This window comes from Ursus arctos, unplaced genomic scaffold (assembly GCF_023065955.2).
Source record: "Ursus arctos isolate Adak ecotype North America unplaced genomic scaffold, UrsArc2.0 scaffold_27, whole genome shotgun sequence".
NCBI lineage: Eukaryota > Metazoa > Chordata > Mammalia > Carnivora > Ursidae > Ursus > Ursus arctos.
This window is the reverse complement of record NW_026622952.1, coordinates 37,478,897-37,499,710: the sequence shown is the minus strand read 5'-3', so window position 1 is coordinate 37,499,710 and position 20,814 is coordinate 37,478,897. Positions and strand designations below refer to the sequence as shown.

Below are 20,814 nucleotides of genomic sequence, written 5' to 3'. Positions count from 1 at the left end.
CACATACAGTGAGTAAATGATTAAGTGTCAAGAAGGCTGCTTCCATTTTTCTGTGTTTCTCGAGGTAATTGTTAGTACAAAGAATATAGTCTCTTTCATTCTTTCTGTCTTTATAATGATTTTAGAATATCATGGTCCATTCCTTTGCATATTTAAAAATTGTGCCTTTCCTAGACATTAGAATTGGTAGAGGTATCAATTAACTCTAGGTCATACAATTAAAAGCTGAGCACATGGAGAGTAATTGTTTTAAAAAACCACTTAATCGATGTGTTTTATGTGATTAAACTATTTTTTATTTCTTAATACATTGGAAGCTTCATTTGTTTCCCTGAAACAACCAAATTTAGTCCATCACCCACAAATAAGATTTTTTTAATAATATTTATTTTGTTATATTAGTCACCATACAGTACATCCCTAGTTTTTGATGTAAAGTTCCATGATTCATTACTTGCATATAACACCCAGTGCACCATGCAATATGTGCCCTCCTTAATACCCATCACCAGCCTATCCCAATCCCCTACCCCCTCCCCTCTGAAGCCCTCGGTTTGTTTCGCAGAGTCCACAGTCTAAATCAGATCTTATATACTGCCTGGGGTTCAGGATTAAAATGCTGTGTAGTTAGCACCTTGAACAAAGATGAGGGTTTTTCCACTGGTTCAGAAATTTAGCTGTTAAAAAAAACAGTGCATTCCGTTTGTGCATGCCTGAGCACTTCAGTAAAATAATTTTCTCATAGACAAACTGCCTGGGTTTGTGTAGGAGAAAATGTTAAACTTTTCCCTTAGCTTTCGCATAATTTTCAACAACTGGGTGGATAAAATATGATTGTTGGTGCCGACTGAAGGCATGTGCATTCTTGAAATGCTTGTAATGACTGATGGGATTAGTAATTTGGTATTCCAAGAATGGAACTGTATCTCCACTCAAAGAATAGCTGATACCAAGGGCCTACTTCGATACAGAATCTGGACTTCTAAGAATATAGATTTGGCAGTACAAAAAGTGTGCTAAAGAATTGCTTTATAAAAGGCAACAGCTTCCATTAAAATGCAGAAGTGTGTGTGTGTGTGTGAGAGAGAGAATCTCTTGGAACAGTAGGAAAGGTACAATGATCATACCTCTTTTTATTAAAGTTATTATATTCACCTGCTTCTCATTTGTGTCAGATCACATTTAATAAAGTTCAAAAGACTAGTTATAGATTCAGGCTGTAACACTGCATGTTTAATTAGCAATTTATTGAGCAAAGGGTTTGGTCTGATTAAGAGTCTTTAGGGAAAAAAAGGATATTTTCTGTAACAATTGACTTATGTGTTCAGAGACAATCTGGACTGTATGGTGTTTTCTTTCTTTTTTTAGAGTAGATTATTATAACTTCAAAACCGTCATAACGCCTGGAAATAGAAGACACTCAGTAAATACATCGATTAACTAGAATTGATTTCCTTCCCCCAACTTTGGTTAAAAATAATTGCAAGTGAAACTTTAGGTTTCCCGCTCGAGGCTGCCAGCAGTCAGGCGGTCAGCGCTTCACCGAGCGTCCGCAGCACGTGCACAGTGGGAAGAAAGGGATTTCTGCGCACAGCTGACATGCATTTTGGGGTGTATGTGTGTAATACGGTCCTTGCTGATGAGCACAGATTCACTTTTGCCCAGGTAGTTGCCTTCTTCAGATAGAACAATCTAAGGCTATTTAGAAATCACCAGTATCTCCAGCTGAAGTGAATGACTAAGCCCCCAACCTGGTACAGATGCTACCACTTGTCCTGTTAATTCCCTCACAAATACTGCATGTGTATTTCAGTATTTGATGAACGTCCCTGTTACTAGATCAGATGGGGTAAGTCTAAGCCACTCAGCGGCCCTCAGTGTTCTTCCACATAAACGTGTTGCTTGTCCATCTGCAAAACTGATGATTTCTGCCATGGTACAGATGTATGTAGGAGCCATCTGTTAATGCTACCTGGGTTCTTGTGTAACCTTCTTGTTAAGATACTCCAGGTAATAATGTTTCTGAATTTTATATGCTGATAAAAATTCATCAGAAATTTCAAATTAGTACACATTTCTTTTGTTAATACTTTTAAATGGTAGTGCTCGATCTAGCAAATGGTTGTTGGTAGTGCTAGAAGTAAAATGCAGAAGAAATGAAATAAAAATAGATAGCGCCTTGTTATCTTTCCACACAGCAAATTCAGCACTTACTGAGTGTCTCCTACATGGCAAGCATTTTTTTCTAAGCACAGGTGATAATGAATAAAATAAGCCATGCTTAAATGGGGACTTAAGTTCTAACGGGAGAATGGATAAGAAGGTTGCAGTAAGTGCTGTAAAGAAAAAAAAAAAACGGTATGGGGGCGGAAACAGCTATTCTGATATGGGAGGTAAAGAAAGGCCTCACCATCACATTGTCTAAGCAGAGGGACATTTGGGTAAAACCTGAATGAATGAATGAATGAATGAATGCTTGGAGAAGCAATGAGAATAGCTGGGGAAGACTATTCCAGAGAGGATCCCCCAAATACAGTCACCCTGAGATGAGCATGTGCTCTCCCCGTTGAGGAGTGAGGAGCCGGGCATGGCTGGAGCGCAGGGAGTACGTTGTGTGGGAAGCAGCGAGTTCTCACACCACCACCTTGCTTTAGTGCAGGGAAAAATCTATTCATTCTGCTCTGTAGGGCCTTGTGTGTTTGAAGCTTTAAGATTTCACCGCACAAAATGAGAGCAAGGAATAGAGATGACTGAATGTAAACTGTGGTAGGTCGTCTGCTGCATTAGCACAGACATAGGATAGCCCAAGGGTTGGGGGCGAAGACTGTCATCCACAGGTTTTTGTGGTCACCCTGTCAGTCCCAGGCATCCGGTCACGGTTTTGAAAAATGGGGTGATGCGCATCCCATGTAGGAGGAGGGAGGTCGTTGGAGTTCTGATGACTGACTAAAGCACAGTGAGAGAATCTGGGGTTGATGACTCATAAATTCAGACAGGCAGAAAGTAGAGTCTGCGAGGCGTGGTAGAGGCAGTGCGACCCCGTTCGTGGGCGAGGGTTCAGCTCGGAACTTGGGGGCCTGCAGAAAGCCTGGGCCTCCCCTGTTGCAGACTGTGGCGTGCGGCCGTCGGGCCTAGACACAGAGCCAGGCAGGCTTAATGAAAACCAGACTGGACCTGGCTTCAGAAAAAATTATATCATGGATTTTTGGAAAATGTATTGAGAGAAGGAAATGAAGGCGGCAGAGGAAGTGTTTACTAGTAATGATGTGGAGGAAGGACTGCCTGGTCAGTGTCCTGGTTTGCAAATCACACGGTAAGTCATTCTGGCCTATGACGTGCCCCGCGCGGTTGCAAACCTGGAGGAAAACAGAACTTGAAAAGCAGTTAAGTGGCAAGTCAGCTTTGTTGTGGGGAAGTGTAAAATAAATTCAGTTCTGTGACTAGGATAATGGATTCTGGACTCTGGTGTGAAACAGAAAAGAGATGAAGTGGGAGTTGACAGATCCAATCTGAGGACCCTCAACCCTGAACTGCTAAACTTGAGTAAACTGCTGCTCTCCTTAGAAAGATCGACGTGATGACACGAAACCGGGAACTGTCACGGAGCTAAATATACGTATACAGCATAGCTGGAAAAAGTCCAGAGAGAAGCAAGGAAAACAGTCTGTTCGAGAGTGGAGTTTGTCTGTCTCAGCACTGCTGACACTTCTCGTCGGGGCCGCCGTGCATCTCAGGGTGGTCAGCAGCATCCCCGTTCTCCACCCGGCCGTGTTAGTAGTGCACTCTGGGTAGTGATAACCAGAAACGTGTCTAGACGGGGTTGCATGTCCATCTAGACAAGCTCTCCCTCAGTTGGAAACCACGGACACAGAGGGCAGATTGACCTCAAAAGGATTAAGGAAGGGACTATGACTGAAATCTTTGAAACTTAACATAGTGGGGCAGATTATACACAAGCTCATTCATCAGTTCCCTGAATATTTAAAATAAGGGACAACTCTCTTGAAGCTTGTTAAAATTTCTTAGTGAATTGATGTCTTCCATTTCATAATGAATAAGAATCTTGAGAACTTACAGGTGATAAATGCTGAAACTAGAAGTATGTTTTAAAGGGTTTTTTAGGGACTGTTGAAAAATTCTTACCTGCCTTACAGAAGGATAACCGTCCTTCCACAGCACATCCCTGGTTCAGCTGATAGCGAGTTCCGGCTTTAGGCATAGAGTAATCTTTTTTCTATTTCTTTTCATGATTTATGGACAAAACTTGGAAAAGTCTGGCACATGTTAGGTGGCTAAAAATGAAATGAGTTCCATTCAAATGCTGATAAGCCCTGAATTTCTGTTCAGTTTCAGAATATCACTTCTAAAGATAGCTTTGTTTCTGTATCTCCAGCTGCGACTTGTATTGGTCCTCATATTTTTCTCTAACATGGGTTTTTTCCCCTCCTCCTAGGAAATATTGGAAATTCTTTCACCATTGATCCCATCTTGGGCTCTATTAAAACTGCCAGAGAATTAGACCGAGAGAGCCGGGTGGATTACGACTTAATGGTAAAAGCTACAGATCGAGGCAACCCACCAATGAGTGAAATAGCTTCTGTGCGCGTCGTCGTCACAATTGCGGACAACGCCTCTCCTAAGTTTACATCGAAAGAGTATTCTGTGGAAATCAGTGAAACTGTCGGCATCGGGAGTTTTGTCGGAATGGTTACAGCCCACAGTCAGTCATCAGTGGTGTATGAAATAAAAGATGGAAATATAGCCGATGCTTTTGATATTAATCCACATTCTGGAAGTATCATCACTCAGAAAGCCCTGGATTTTGAAACTTTGCCCGTTTACACATTGATTATCCAAGGCACTAACATGGCTGGTTTGTCCTCTAACACAACTGTTGTAGTGCATCTGCAGGATGAAAATGACAACCTGCCTGTCTTTGCACAGGCGGAATATACGGGACTCATTAGCGAATCCGCCTCAATCAACAGTGTGGTCCTAACAGACAAGAATGTCCCATTAGTGATTCGAGCAACCGATGCTGATAGAGAGTCCAGCGCTTTGCTTGTTTATCACATTGTTGAACCATCTCTACACAAATACTTTGCTATTGATTCTAGCACTGGTGCTATTCATACAGTACTGAGCTTGGACTATGAAGAAACAAGTACTTTTCACTTCACTGTACAAGTGCATGACATGGGGACACCGCGTTTGTTTGCGGAGTACGCAGCTAACGTGACCATCCGTGTCATCGACATTAACGATTGCCCTCCCGTGTTCTCCAAATCACTGTACGAAGCATCTCTCTTGCTGCCAACATACAGAGGAGTAAAAGTCATCACAGTGAATGCTACAGATGCCGATTCGAGTGCTTTCTCACAGTTGATGTACTCCATCACCGAGGGCAACATCGGGGAGAAGTTTTTCATGGACCACCGGACAGGAGCTATAACTGTACAGAACACAACTCAGTTAAGAAGCCGGTACGAGTTAACTGTGAGAGCTTCTGACGGCAGATTTGTAAGCTTTGCCTCTGTGAAAATTAACGTGAAAGAAAGCAAAGAAAGTCAACTGAAGTTTACGCAGGATTTCTACTCTGCAGTCGTGAAAGAGAATTCCACTGAAGCTAGAACATTAGCTGTCATTACTGCCATTGGGAATCCAATCAATGAGCCCTTGTTTTATCAGATCCTCAACCCAGACCGCAGATTTAAAATAAGCCGGACTTCAGGAGTCCTGTCAACCACCGGCATACCGTTCGATCGCGAGCAGCAGGAGGCCTTTGATGTGGTGGTCGAAGTGACCCAAGAACAGAAGCCTTCGGCAGTGGCCCACGTAGTCGTCAGGGTCATCATAGAAGACCAGAACGACAATGCTCCAGTGTTTGTCAACCTTCCTTACTATGCTGTCGTCAAAGTGGACGCTGTGGTGGGCCACGTGATTCGCTACGTTACCGCCGTGGACCGGGACAGTGGCAGAAATGGGGAAGTGCATTACTACCTGAAGGAACATCACGAACATTTTCAGATTGGATCCGCAGGCGAAATTTCACTGAAAAAGCAATTTGAACCGGACACCTTAAATAAAGAATACCTCATCACAGTGGTCGCAAAAGATGGAGGGAACCCAGCCTTTTCTGCTGAAGTTATAGTTCCCATCACTGTTATGAATAAAGCCATGCCTGTGTTTGAAAAGCCCTTCTACAGCGCGGAGGTTCCAGAGAATATCCAGCTGCACAGCCCTGTTGTCCACGTACAAGCCAACAGTCCGGAAGGGTTGAAAGTGTTCTACAGCATCACAGATGGAGATCCCTTCAGCCAGTTTACCATTAACTTCAACACCGGAGTTATAAATGTCATAGCTCCGCTGGACTTTGAGTCCCACCCAGCGTATAAGCTGAGCATCCGAGCGACCGACTCGCTGACCGGCGCTCATGCGGACGTGTTTGCTGACATAATCGTGGAAGACATCAACGACAACCCTCCTGTCTTTGTTCACCACTCTTACGCCACAACCCTGTCTGAGGCATCTGTCATCGGCACGTCTGTCATTCAGGTGAGGGCGACAGATTCGGATTCAGAACCCAACAGAGGAATTTCATACCATATGTTTGGGAATCATAGCAAGAGTCACGATCACTTCCACATAGACAGCAGCACTGGCCTCATTTCGCTAGTCAGGACTTTGGATTATGAGCAGTTCCAGCAGCACAAGATTTTTGTAAGGGCTGTGGATGGCGGCATGCCCCCACTGAGCAGTGATGTGATCATCACCGTGGACGTCACGGACCTCAATGACAATCCGCCGCTGTTTGACCAGCAGATTTATGAAGCCCGCATTAGTGAGCATGCCATTCACGGGCATTTCGTGACCTGTGTGAAAGCCTATGACGCCGACAGTTCAGACGTGGACAAGCTGGACTATTCCATTCTGTCTGGCAACGATCATAAGAATTTTGTCATTGACAGTGAGACGGGGATTATCACGCTCTCAAACCTGCGCCGGCACAGCTTGAAGCCATTTTATAGTCTTAACGTTTCTGTTTCTGATGGAGTTTTTAGGAGTTCAGCTCAGGTTCACGTAACTGTAATTGGAGGCAATCTGCACAGCCCTGTTTTTCCTCAGAGCGAATATGAAGTGGAGTTAGCCGAAAATGCTCCCTTACACACCCTGGTGATTGAGGTTAAAGCAACTGATGGGGATTCTGGTATTTACGGTCACATTACTTACCATATTGTAAATGACTTTGCCAAAGACCGATTTTACACAAACGAGAGAGGACAGATTTTTACTTTGGAGAAACTTGATCGAGAAACCCCAGCAGAGAAAGTGATCTCGGTTCGTTTAATGGCTAAGGATGCTGGAGGAAAGGTTGCTTTCTGCACCATTAATGTCATCCTTACAGATGACAATGACAATGCACCCCAGTTTCGAGCAACCAGGTATGAAGTGGACATCGGATCCAGTGCTCCCAAAGGGACATCAGTCATTAAAGTTCTTGCAAGTGACGCCGATGAGGGATCCAATGCCGATGTCACCTATGCCATCGAAGCCGATTCTGAAAGCGTCAAAGAGAATTTGGAAATTAACAAACTATCCGGCATCATAACTACAAAAGAAAGCTTAATTGGCTTAGAAAATGAGTTCTTCACTTTCTTTGTGAGAGCTGTGGATAGCGGGTCTCCATCCAGAGAATCTGTGGTCCCCGTCTATGTGAAAATACTTCCACCAGAAATACAACTTCCAAAATTTTCCGAGCCGTTTTATACCTATACGGTTTCAGAAGACTTGCCTATTGGGACAGAGATCGATCTCCTCCGAGCAGAACATAGTGGGACCGTTCTTTACAGCCTAATCAAAGGGAATACTCCCGAAAGTAACAGGGATGAGTTCTTTGTGATCGACAGACAGAGTGGCAGACTGAAACTGGAGAAGAGTCTTGACCATGAGATCACTAAGTGGTACCAGTTTTCCATACTTGCCAGGTGCACTCACGATGACTACGAAGTGGTGGCTTCTGTAGATGTCAGCATCCAGGTGAAGGATGCCAATGATAACAGCCCTGTCTTAGAGTCGAACCCGTATGAGGCCTTTATTGTCGAAAACCTGCCAGGGGGGAGCAGAGTCATCCAGGTCAGGGCATCTGATCTCGACTCGGGAACCAACGGCCAAGTCATGTACAGTCTAGATCAGTCACAAAGCATGGAAGTCATCGAATGTTTTGCCATTAACGTGGAGACAGGCTGGATTACAACCCTCAAGGAACTTGACCATGAAAAGAGAGACAGTTACCAGATTCAAGTGGTTGCATCAGATCACGGTGAGAAGGTTCAGCTGTCCTCCACAGCCGTCGTGGATGTTACCGTCACCGACGTCAACGACAGTCCCCCACGGTTCACGGCAGAGATTTATAAAGGGACTGTGAGTGAAGATGATCCCCCAGGCGGTGTCATCGCCATCTTAAGTACCACGGACGCCGATTCTGAAGAAATTAACAGACAGGTTACATACTACATCACAGGTAAAACATTTAAATGAAACGGTGTAAGTTAAAAATAAATTGTACTAGATATGTACATTTTGAAGTACATGTTTTAGGGAAATTGGGAGTTAAGGGGATGATTTTAGTAATATCTAAAATAAGTAGAAATAACATTAAGCTACATTTCAATTTCTTCGCTTGAGGAAAGCTAACAGTTTTTCCATTCGACTGTTTTTGATTTTTATGACTGTTGAATTTTATACTTAGCATATGATAAATATATTGTAACTAACTATAGTTTCCGTGTAGGCTGAAGTTTTGTTTAGTAGGCTTTACATTTTACTAGCTTAATGCTGTGTTTCAATACACATTTTAATGCCTTGATTTTAGGAGGGGGGTGGTAAGTTGGAAAGCTAATATGCCAAATTTAAATGTAATGATTTTTTTTAAAACCTTAATTCTTGTAAACCATAACATTATATATATTTTGTGCAGTTTATTTTTCCTGTTACTTAGACCTTTCCTTATTTCAACAAATTTGACTGTCTTCTTTCTCCACTGATTTAATAGGAGGCGATCCTTTGGGACAGTTTGCTATTGAAAATATACAGAATGAATGGAAGGTCTATGTGAAGAAACCTCTAGACAGGGAAAAAAGGGACAATTATCTTCTGACCATCACAGCAACTGATGGGACCTTCTCATCGAAAGCCATCGTCGAGGTGAAAGTTCTGGATGCAAATGACAACAGTCCAGTCTGTGAAAAGGTAGGCGCTTCTTTCTATGTTATGGATTTCGATTTCTTTCTTAACCCTTTCGGTAGGACTGTCATGTGGTGCTGGGTTTAATTCAGATGAGTTTCATTTTATAACCTCTTACTGTTCAAGCAGAGGTGAGTGTTCAGTGGAGCAAGAGTGGGATTAGCTCTGGAACTATTTGGGGGAATGCTAAGTAGCTTAAAAATCTCATTCAAAAATACTGTAAATTATGGGCAGGATTCCAGTTGTGTTTAACTCTAAAAATGCTTTGTGAAGTTTTCATTCCCTTTCTTGGGGGATGAGATTATTCTGGGGAGACGCCTGAGCAGTAGTTCATCTACAAAGCTCCATTTTGCTGTAACAAGTCGGTTTGGGGGCACTTGTTCTTCCACACCGCAGAGAAACTAAGAGGTCCCTGAGGGTGCTCTTGCGGCTCTGAGCCCATTTACTAGGAGAACAAATAGAGGGAGGAGCTGTTCCCGTCCGGGGCTGCGGGGGGAGGCCTGGAGCAGCTATGGGATGAGAGCAGCTCAGCCTTGGGGAGGTGCTGCTCGGATAAGCAAGGGAATTGGGACTCTGTCCTAGGGAACAGAGGGACTCGGCGTCCGTTTATATTTGAGTGGTGGGGTTGACGTGAACGAGGAGTTCCTTACAGATGAGTTTGGTGGGATCGTGTGAATGTAGGTGAGCACGCGGGAGAGCGCGGGGTAGGAGGGTAGGCAGAGGCGGCCGAAGGAAAGAAAGGACAAGTTGGTGCCCTTGGTGCTGCCCACATGGGACGGCATGGCACACGTGTCGAATCAGGATTGACTCTGCTGCTTCCTACAGGAGTGAGAGGGAGAGACACCGGGGATACGCGCATGGGGTGGAGTTGGTCTAAGATGAAGCGTGTCGTCTTCCAGTTCAGACTTGCTGTAAGGTAACAGGACATTCAGTTGAATAGGTTTTGTCGATGTTTAGAGATGGCAGGACTGAAGGTGGAGATTCGGGACAGATGTAAACTTGGCAGTTTCTTTGGAGAACTGATAGTGGAATCCCCTTGAGAGGATAACAACAAAAAGGGACAGAGCATCCATAGGGGAGTTTCCTATGGAGGAGGGAGGGAGAAGCAGAGGTGGGCGGAGGACGACACCAGGGCAGCCTTCCTGAGCGCGCAGGAGAGGGTTGTTCGGAGGCGGGACAGCGAGTGGAGGTTTCACGGCCAAGCAGATGAGTGAGATGTGGAGCAGGACTTTGGGACTCGGAGACTGGCTTGGGGACTGTGGACTCTGTGTCCTGATGTGGTTGGGTGCCCGGCTGCAGGGAGGGTGTGTGTGAATAGGCACATCGATTTGGCCGGTGAAGAAAGAGGAGCGTCTGAGGAGGAAGAGTGGTGGATTAAGGGAAGGCTGGGGAGAGGGGGGGACAGTGGTCCTGCGGAGGGACAGGGGAACCGGAGCAGTGCTGCAGCTGTGGAAGGGACAGAGCCGTTCTCCAGAAAGATCGGTGCCGTCAGGAGGGAAGGGAAGCTCCAGAGGAATGAGGAGTTCAGTCCACATGCAGACATTGGGCAGCAGTATTTTGTGTGGGTGGGTGGTGGAGGGGTGGAGGATGTCTGTGTCTTACAGAAGATAAATGTGTGTTTTTTTCTTTTCTTTTTTTTTTTTTTAAAAGCACTTGGCATATTACTTGGAAACCTTGTCATCTTTGGGAATAATAAATTTAGGACATTAGATCATTTGAAATCATCAGTATTGCAAAATAGCCTCTTTCATGAGCCATAAAATGCCGTTTACCTAAAACTGAGCTCACATTAAGAAAAAAAAAGAGTCAACAATATCTTGACCTGTTTGTCTTACGTTTTGGTTTATGGCAGGAGTTGCTAATTAGTTGGAAGTGGAACTAACCGTTTGTTTTGTTTGAGTCCCCTCAGCTGGGAGGGGAGAGCAGGGAAGCGCAAGAGCCCCCACCCCGGGAGCCTTGGGGATTCTTTGTTTTCCCCCATGACATGGCGATCACTGATGTCTCAACTGCAATTACATCTGGTCATGTGTTAGGAAGGATTGCAAATAATAAATTTCCTGTACTGAAAAGTAGACATGATGTAACAGGCATGTACTCTCCAATTTTTGGTTAAATATAGAATACTACTTACATTTTCTTCTAAGAACTTAAACGTGAACCCAACTCAAAGACGTCGAGTATTCAGAATTCTGTAGGTAAATGTCAGACTTTCAGTGATACAGAGGAGTCGTTACCTGTTACCTGACTCCGTTTTGTTTTAAATATATTTTATAAGGAAAATAGTTTTCAGAGCTCCTTGGATTTTAAATTCCATCATTTCCCATGTTTTCTGTGATCAGAGTTAAATGATTTTTTTTTCCTGTTATTCCCTTGGCAGTCGTGTTAACCCCTAATGTTTTATATTCACGATATTGCTTAAAATCTTTGTAGACTTTATACTCGGACACGGTTCCAGAAGATGCCTCTCCTGGGAAGCTGATCCTGCAGGTGTCTGCTACAGATGCAGACATCCGCTCCAACGCCGAGATTACTTACACATTGCTTGGTCCAGGTGCAGAAAAATTCAGACTAAATCCAGACACAGGTAAAGATGGGGCTCGGGGCACTTAAAATTAACTGTGTCCCCATAAAGTCATATCATATATGTGACATAAATTTTGAAACTAGGTTTTGTTCCTATAAAATTTACTCTGATACTACAAAATTGGCATCTTTTAGAAATCTACACAGCACTTTGCTGTATAAAATTTGGGGTGAGATTAAAAAACAAACAAACATGACCTACTCCTTGAACCAAGGATTTAAAATTTAGGTTAATATCAACTTCTTTTTTTTAAAATTGTTCAGAAATGTAAGTATATCTCAAACTTTCTGCTTCATCCATTTTGTATATAGTTTGTTTTCTTCAATTCATGGGCATAAATTAATTCAGCATACTCCTTAAAATGAGTAATAGTATTCTGTTTGTATTTAAATCTTTAAGATTGTTTTTCCTCTTATAGTTTATATTTTGTTAGAATTACAGTTTTCTGGCAGCTCCACCCCCAGAACTAATTGGAAACATATGAGGCTATGAGTCAATTTAAAAATATGTTAAATTTGGTAAATTAGGTAGCACTTTTTTTCCCTCTCTCTCTCTCCTGTTTTTGTGACATTAGATATAATCTGAGAGGCCCTAGCCTCGAAGTCTTCGTGACTTGAAGAGCTGACAGCCGGCGGGGTCTGGAAGCCTGGCTCTCACTGGGCCCCGCAGCTGTTGACGCCTGTCACTGATACAGCTGTGGCCCCCCGATTCTGTCATCCTCGGAGAAAAGGGGAAGAAATAATAAGCGTTTGCAGGTCACATCTTACATTTCAAGTGAATCCATGTATGTTTGTTTGTTTTTAGGTGAACTGAAAACATCAGCCCCTCTTGATCGTGAGGAGCAAGCAGTTTATAACCTTCTGGTCAAGGCCACAGACGGAGGGGGGAGATCCTGTCAAGCTAATCTTGTGCTCACGTTGGAAGACGTGAATGATAATGCCCCTGAATTCTCCGCCGACCCGTACACCATCACTGTGTTTGAGAACACCGAGCCTGGGACGCTGCTGACCAGGGTGCAGGCCACTGACGCAGACTCAGGTACGGTCTGGCTGATGCTTTTTGCCTTGAAGCCGTGCTTGAAGATCGTAGGAACCTCTGTGCAAAACACATCCCCAATTCAGTCTCTTTAACTTACCTTACCTTAGGCTTATCGAATAACTCATTGTTATATTAATTTCTCAGCATTAAAAGTGGAATGAAACCTTTAGAATAATGACTTCATTTTTAATGAATATTTGAAGTCCCAAAATTGTGCCCCATGTACTTACTATTGTAAGACATCTGTGGTGTCCCTAAAATTATGGTTAGTGACTATATTAACTGATTTTCATATCCATTTGAATTAAGTGAAGTGTTATTTTGTAAATAAACCATTAGTGACATAGAGATTTTAATGTGGAAATAGAACAGAAGCAAATGTTACATTGGTGTAGTATTACAGACCTTTCACAATTTTTATGGAGAGTATAATCCTCTAGGATACTTACTTATGACATTTCCATAGCAGAGAATAAAAATAATTTCTTGAGTCATCCTGGTACTGAAGAATTAGAGCAATAACAAAAATGTCACTTTTCAGACCTTTGACACGGACTAATAGACTTCATTGTAAAAGAGCTGCTGGGTGTTCTAGCATACATTCCTGTTAAAAAGCCAGATAACTATGAAATCTTATTTAAGTTAGTAAATTGTTAATGAAAACATTTGCTTTTTAAAGATGAGAGTCATAAGAACATCTAAATAATGTTTTCTCAAAAAAATAATTTGTTTAAATTTCTCAAAACAAAACAATCTGACATGATGTCATGTGTCACCAGGACTGAATCGGAAGATCTCCTACTCACTGATTAACTCTGCTGATGGGCAGTTCTCCATTAATGAGTTATCTGGAATCATTCAGTTAGAGAAGCCCTTGGATAGAGAACAGCAGGCAGTGTACAGCCTGACTCTGAAAGCTGTAGATCAAGGTTTGCCAAGGAGGTTGACTGCCACGGGCACTGTCGTCGTGTCAGTGTTGGACATAAATGACAACCCACCTGTGTTTGAATACCGTGAATATGGTGCCACCGTGTCTGAGGACGTTCTCATCGGAACGGAAGTTCTTCAGGTGTATGCGGCCAGTCGGGATATCGAAGCAAATGCAGAAATCACCTACTCGATAATGAGCGGAAACGAACATGGGAAATTCAGCATCGATTCTAGAACAGGTAACCTACGCTGTGAATGAGAGGACGCCCTCTATTCTGCCCCCGAGGCTACGTCGCCCAGCACCTGACCTGATTCACAGCGACAGATCAGAAATCGGCAGGCAGTAGCTACTCTAATAAGATAAAACTCGAGCTTTCTTTGTGTTGTTACTTTAAGTGGGATTCAAAGTGGTTTAGAACTTTAAGCGGAAAATTAAAGTATCACACTCTAGTAATGCAGTCAAGATGTCAGGTGTAGTAAATAAGTAAAGATGAAGAGTGGACGATGGAAGAGGACCTTGCGTAATGGCTCCTTGTTCACACCCATATTGAGCCCACACGAAAGTAGCTGCTTCAGGCAAACAGTGGTTTCGACCTCCTTGATCTTAGTTTCTGTAGGGGGCGTCTGATAATTCATTAAAATTGACGTCTTCATTATGCTCGTTATATAGAATAGGGACATACTCTGCATCAAACTGAATGGCTATCGACAAGGTCAAGAGTCGTAGGAGGTATTGACTCTTGGTGCGTAAACACTTCTGTTGTCTTGTTAACCTGTCGTCTAAAACAGCTGTAAGTCTTCGAACCTTGTAAAAAGTCACTCCATTCACAACATGTTTGTGTGTGACTATTTCAGATGAAGAGTAGGCATGTGATGATGCTATTTTAAAACACTTTTAATGCATATCATAGAATTACTATTTCTAGGGCTCCTTTATAGGGTGGATTATAAAGAAGGGTGTTAAAGGAATTGTTAAAAAGGGATTCTTTTTTAGTGACAGGATGTAAATAATTATTCTGGAGATATGTATTTTTAAAAAAGTATATTTCTGGGGCGCCTGAGTGGCACAGCGGTTAAGCGTCTGCCTTCGGCTCAGGGTGTGATCCTGGAGTTCTGGGATCCAGCCCCACATCAGGCTCCTCCACTGTGAGCCTGCTTCTTCCTCTCCCACTCCCCCTGCTTGTGTTCTCTCTCTCGCTGGCTGTCTCTATCCTGTCGAATAAATAAATAAAATCTTAAAAAAAAATACATTTCTATAAAAGAAAAGCAATGAGAAGGGAAAGGAAAATAAAAGCCAAAGAGTAGAATTCTTCTGTTTCCTTTTGTGTTATTAGAGGGATATCTGTAGTAAACTGTGGTTTGGAAGAGAGAAGAAATATAATTTTTCTAGTGGGATGTGGGTAGTGTTGACCGCGGAAGCAATTTAAATATCACAGAGAAATAAGGATCCAGGGATGGGCAAATTCATAATTTGTAATCGCTGAATAAAAAATTAAAACCCACATAAATAAGCAAACTTTTGAAGCAGAAATGGTTTAGAAGTGTGTTTCCGTCACAGGAGGGGGAGGAAGTAGTGGCATTAAAAGTCCTGGAAGTCACTTTGCTTTTCCATCCAGGGGCCATATTCGTCATTGAGAATCTGGATTATGAAAGCTCTCGTGAATATTACCTGACTGTCGAGGCCGCGGACGGAGGCACGCCTTCATTAAGTGATGTTGCAACTGTGAGCATTAACGTGACTGACATCAACGACAACTCCCCTATGTTCAGCCAGGACACCTACACGGCAGTGATCAGTGAGGATGCCCTTCTCGAGCAGTCTGTCATCACGGTGTGTATTTTCTCCCCTACCGTGTTCTTCTTCTGGATCTTTGCAGGAAATTTCAGGGGGATCAATCCAGTTTTTGTTGTGGCCTTACTCGAAAATAATGGGAAGATGTGGAAATGTCTTTCTTATCCCAACCGATTACTGACTCTCTTACAGATTACTGCCGTATAACGGCTAGCTGTTGATATCAGAAATCGGCTTAGTAGACTCCCACCCCTTCCTCAGCCGTCTCCTAATGTCTCATGTTTTCTAGGTTATGGCTGATGACGCCGATGGACCTTCAAACAGCCACATCCGCTATTCAATTATAGACGGTAACCAAGGAAGTCCATTTACAATTGACCCTACCAGGGGAGAAGTGAAAGTGACCAAGCTTCTAGACCGGGAAACGGTACGTGCAAACGTTTGGCTTACATTGCTTACAAATTACCAACACAGTACATAGAAGTTTCTGTGCTCACATCTGTCACACGATGGGAAGTACCAGAAGGGTAGACCCAGCCTGTTCAGGCAAGGTACAAACACTTGAAAAGCAGTTCCAGTAGGAAAATCTCAAGAATATGAGAGACGTGTTTCATACAGATAGAAGTTTGGGTAATAAAAGTTTATCTTCAGGAGGAAACTACTCTGGGCTCCAGTGTTTGGAGGCACTTCATGGAGCTCCTTACTAGGTTTTCAATAGTAGCAGAGACTCAGAAAACCATAGTCGTTGAGAGAAGGGGAGTCCCCATGAGGAACAGAGGCGTGGGAAAGGAGGACGTGGTATACATTTAGGTGATTGTCTTGGGTTGTATTCGAGGAATCCTACCCAGAAGTGAGGCACACGGTAGAAAGGTGTGCGAGGAACAGATCAGAGGCCCAGGCCGGATGCTGCAGGCCGCCCGGAGTGAGTGAGCAGTTGCGAGCTTGGGTGTAACTCTCCCAGGCAGGTCGGTGGGAGGGTGGGTGCCGTCGGAGGTGTGAGCGGTGGCCAGCGTAGTGAGCCGCCGGCGAGGTGGGCAGACCAGCGCCTGTCACTGTGCCGTGAGGCAACAAGAGCCGGCTGGGCGGTGCCGTGACGAGTGAGCGAGAAGACAAACGCAGAGACTTCGTGAAGGAGAAATCGGAGTCCGCAAGGCTCAGATAGGGCCCTGCATAGGAAGCAGTTGGCGTCTGAGATATGGGCACGCTCCCGGCCGGCTGTGGCTGGGGACAGCCCTCCGAGGGGGCCAGGGCATCGTGAGGCCATCGGCTCTGCCCTGGGGCAGGTGGTGGTCTCTGTGGGGTTTGATGCATTGCGTTTTAGAGGAGAGTGGTGTGTGCGAGGAAAATTTTTCAGCCAGTATTTGGAGATTGTACTCAGACTTTAGGGACTTGAAAGCTGGAAATATGGATACGGCACAGGCCTCTGGAGCTGATGGTAGAGGCGGTCTGAGGGAGACGGACAAACGTGAGCAGCCCGAGAGAGGAAAGCCGGGCTGCACCTCTGTCCCTCCACTCACACACTCGCGCTCAGGGAGCTGCCTGGAGAGGTCACGAAGTCCAGAAGTGAACTGAAAGGACAGTGGTGATAACAGTGTAGTTTCAGAACACTAATGGGTAAAGCTGCGATGAGAGGAATTTGGGGAGATGGTGCTGAGCTACCTCATTCCAGTCTCAGTTCTTCCATTCCTTTTGTGAGCTCTTACTTTTGAGCAGGCACTTTGCAAGAGCTTAGGAGGCACGACTGGGGGGCTTAAGGCTGCCGTGCTGCTGGCCGAACAAAATGGAGTGTGTGACTGATGCGCTCGTCAGCCCCTTTAATGCACTGCTGTCCGGTGTGACGGCGTGGGGTGTGTCCCAAGCCGTTTGCCCTTTTCCACTGGAACATCTTGCAGGACTCATGTTCTGCAGAACATACTCTGGGATTTAGCTCACTTTCTGGCATCTTCCACCTCTCCTCCTGGAGGAGAGAGCTTCACAGGGGACTGCCGTCAAACGATGCAGTTTCCTTTGTGTGGGGGTCACGAAGAACGCATCCTGAGGGGTTTGGACAGCTGACTATGATCTGAGTAGAAGTGAGGGGGGAAGGTGATCTGGAGTGTCTTGAGACGTTAAAGATGAGGAAGCACTGGGGGCTGGAAGACCACTCCTCGGCTTCCGGCTGACAGTCCCATCGGGGCCTTAGAGAAAGCTGCCATCCCTGTTACTACGAAAGCAACAGCCTTCGAGCCCTGTTAACATTTTTCTCATTGTTTGTACTACTTCTCTGTCATAATTTCCATTAATCTGCAAGTATTTAAAGTGAGAATGCTTTCATGGAAGGAGTATGTCTAGAGAGAGAGTCTAGAGAATCCAGCCACCATTGGTAACTTTCTGTTGAGCGCATACGTTCCATATTTGCAGCGTGCTTGTTTGTAGGTTGGGAAATTGCCCACATACCAGACACCAGACGTGAGGACTGTTCCTCAGATCTGCCCTTCCAGGCTGTCAGTCTGCTTCTGACGAAACCCTGTGTGAAGTGGACATGTGTTCTCTTTGTCTTGTGTCTGAAAAGATTTCAGGTTACACACTCACCGTTCAGGCGTCTGATAACGGCAGTCCGCCCAGGGTCAGCACGACTACCGTGAACATCGACGTGTCCGATGTCAACGACAACGCTCCAGTCTTCTCCAAGGGAAACTACAGTGTCATTATCCAGGTAATCTGGGGGGGGGGGGTGCCCAAGGGTTCATTGAACACATTCCTTTTGAAATGAGCTCTTCTATTGACCTCAGTTGTTCGTTTGAAATACCTTTCTTTTCCAAAGACTGCTTTTTAGAAAAATGGAAAGAGCAAAATGAGTCCATCAATACTAAGAGATGAGCATTTTCAAGATACAGCCAAGCTTTTCTCTCTCCTTTTTGTGCTTTGCTTTTTAAGACGGTCTCACTGGCTTAATCCTTCATCTGATTTTCTGCTGTCCTGTGTTTGAGTGGCATCAGAGAATCTAATCACCTCTTCCCTTTTCCTCCTCCCGCACGCCATCCCTCTCGCACTGCCGCTCCCTGTGCATCTTTTCTTACATGTGCCCTTTCCAAGCCCCCAACTTTCCCCTTCACCCCTTTCTCCTCCCCATCACTGCTCCCCCACCCCTACCACCTCTTCTTTCTCTACTGTCCAATGGAACACAGCAAAGCTTTGTTTTGTGCATACTTCATTCACGTTGTTGAAAACCTGCCTGTGTCTCTTACTGTGTAGATTTGGTTTGGTTGAAAGTCGTGTGTGTTTTGCTTCTTGAACCCTGCAGGAAAATAAGCCGGTGGGTTTCAGCGTACTGCAGCTGGTCGTGAGCGACAAGGACTCCTCGCACAACGGCCCCCCCTTCTTCTTCACTGTTGTGAGTGGGAATGACGACGGGGCCTTCGAAGTGAACCAGCAGGGCGTCCTCCTGACGTCAGCTGCCATAAAGAGGAAGGTGAAAGATCATTACCTACTGCATGTTAAGGTATGAACGTCTTTATGATTTTATTGTGGATTCCTAGAGGAGAGCTCCTTTGGTGGCTGTCTTCTTGTATGTAAACAGCTTACATTTCATGAGAAAACAAAATGAATAGAATTGTGGTCTTCCTTTTTGTTTTTTGCCATACCTTTCGTTTTTATCCCAGTGCACTTTGAGGGGTCTCATTTATTCATTTGTTTATCATAGACCTTGATGGAGCCAACCTTTATATGAGTTAGCGAAGGGCTATGAAGAAGTATTTATTCTTTTCCTTGACAGGCTTCTTATGGAGAAATAAGTATCTAGCAATTGGTAATTTTTTAAAACGTGAACAATGTAAATATATTTTTATTAAGAAGTTGTAAACAATGACATAGACAAAGGTGTTTTTTTTTTCTTTAATTTTCTCACAGGTGGCAGATAATGGAAAGCCTCCGTTGTCATCTTTGACATATATTGACATCAGGATCATTGAGGAGAGCATCTATCCCCCTGCAATCTTACCACTAGAGATTTTCATCACTGCTTTTGGAGAGGAATACTCAGGGGGCGTCATTGGGAAGATTCATGCAACAGACCAAGACGTGTATGACACTTTAACCTACAGTCTGGATCCCCAAATGGACCAGCTCTTCTCTGTTTCCAGCACCGGGGGTAAGCTGATAGCCCACAAAAAGCTAGACGTAGGGCAGTACCTTCTCAACGTCAGCGTCACCGATGGGAAATTTACGACGGTGGCGGACATCACCGTGCACATCCGACAGATAACCCAAGAGATGCTGAACCACACCATTGCTGTCCGCTTCGCCAACCTCACCCCGGAAGAGTTTGTTGGTGACTACTGGCGCAACTTCCAGCGGGCTCTACGGAACATCTTGGGTGTGAGGAGGAGCGACATACAGATCGTCAGTCTGCAGCCCTCTGAACCTCAGCCACATCTGGATGTCTTGCTTTTCGTAGAGAAATCAGGTAGTGCCCAGGGTTCAACCAAACAACTCCTGCACAAGGTTAATTCCTCCGTGACCGATATTGAGGATATCATTGGTGTTAGGATACTGGATGTCTTCCAGAAGCTCTGTGCAGGACTGGATTGCCCGTGGAAATTCTGTGACGAGAAGGTAACCGTGGATGAAAACGTTATGTCAACGCACAGCACGGCCAGACTGAGTTTTGTGACCCCGCGCCACCACAGGGCAGCCGTGTGTCTCTGCAAAGGTAACACACGTAGATGAAAGCAGATCATTTCACGTGCAGCCTTTGAAGCCTACACAGTAACGATCATTGTCTTGAAATTCCTGTTAATGAGCTTTTCCCTTCCCTCTTTTTTTTTTTTTTTTTTTTTAAACAAAGAGGGAAAATGCCCACTTGTCCATCACGGATGTGAAGACAGTCCGTGCCCTGAGGGATCTGAGTGCGTCACTGATCCCGGAGAGGACAGGTACACCTGCGTCTGCCCGGGTGGCAAGTTCGGTCAGTGCCCAGGTGAGAGTTCAGTGATGAAGCACGCTTCTGCTTTTAAAAGTCACTTTCATTGTTTCTTGCCATCGTTTTCTTTATTGGAGTTGACAGATGTACAGCGTATTTATTACAAGTCAAGCTTGCAAAGAATCGAGAGCAGTAGTCCCTTTTCCTTCTTCTGTGTAACAGCTCAGCCCTGCATCACTCGTGACGCTCTTCCTTCTCTGTGACGGTGCTCATGGCAACACACAGCCCATATGTACACATTCCCACATTCTCTTCACCAAAAAGAAG

The 20,814-nt window shown here is 44.5% G+C and overlaps 1 protein-coding gene across 5 annotated transcripts in view; it reads left to right on the top strand.

Moving 5' to 3' along the window:
- The window catches only part of FAT1 (FAT atypical cadherin 1), a 122,336-nt gene that overhangs the window by 88,002 nt on the left and 13,520 nt on the right, over positions 1 to 20,814 (top strand). For all 5 annotated transcript variants that reach the window (XM_026508654.4, XM_026508651.4, XM_026508652.4 and 2 more), the window contains exons 10-20: positions 4,454 to 8,521; positions 9,053 to 9,249; positions 11,674 to 11,827; positions 12,632 to 12,865; positions 13,645 to 14,034; positions 15,412 to 15,626; positions 15,877 to 16,014; positions 18,139 to 18,282; positions 18,871 to 19,068; positions 19,476 to 20,277; positions 20,413 to 20,544. In XM_026508654.4, coding sequence (XP_026364439.2) covers positions 4,454 to 8,521; positions 9,053 to 9,249; positions 11,674 to 11,827; positions 12,632 to 12,865; positions 13,645 to 14,034; positions 15,412 to 15,626; positions 15,877 to 16,014; positions 18,139 to 18,282; positions 18,871 to 19,068; positions 19,476 to 20,277; positions 20,413 to 20,544 — 6,672 coding nt within the window. The remainder of the gene's footprint in view (positions 1 to 4,453; positions 8,522 to 9,052; positions 9,250 to 11,673; positions 11,828 to 12,631; positions 12,866 to 13,644; positions 14,035 to 15,411; positions 15,627 to 15,876; positions 16,015 to 18,138; positions 18,283 to 18,870; positions 19,069 to 19,475; positions 20,278 to 20,412; positions 20,545 to 20,814) is intronic.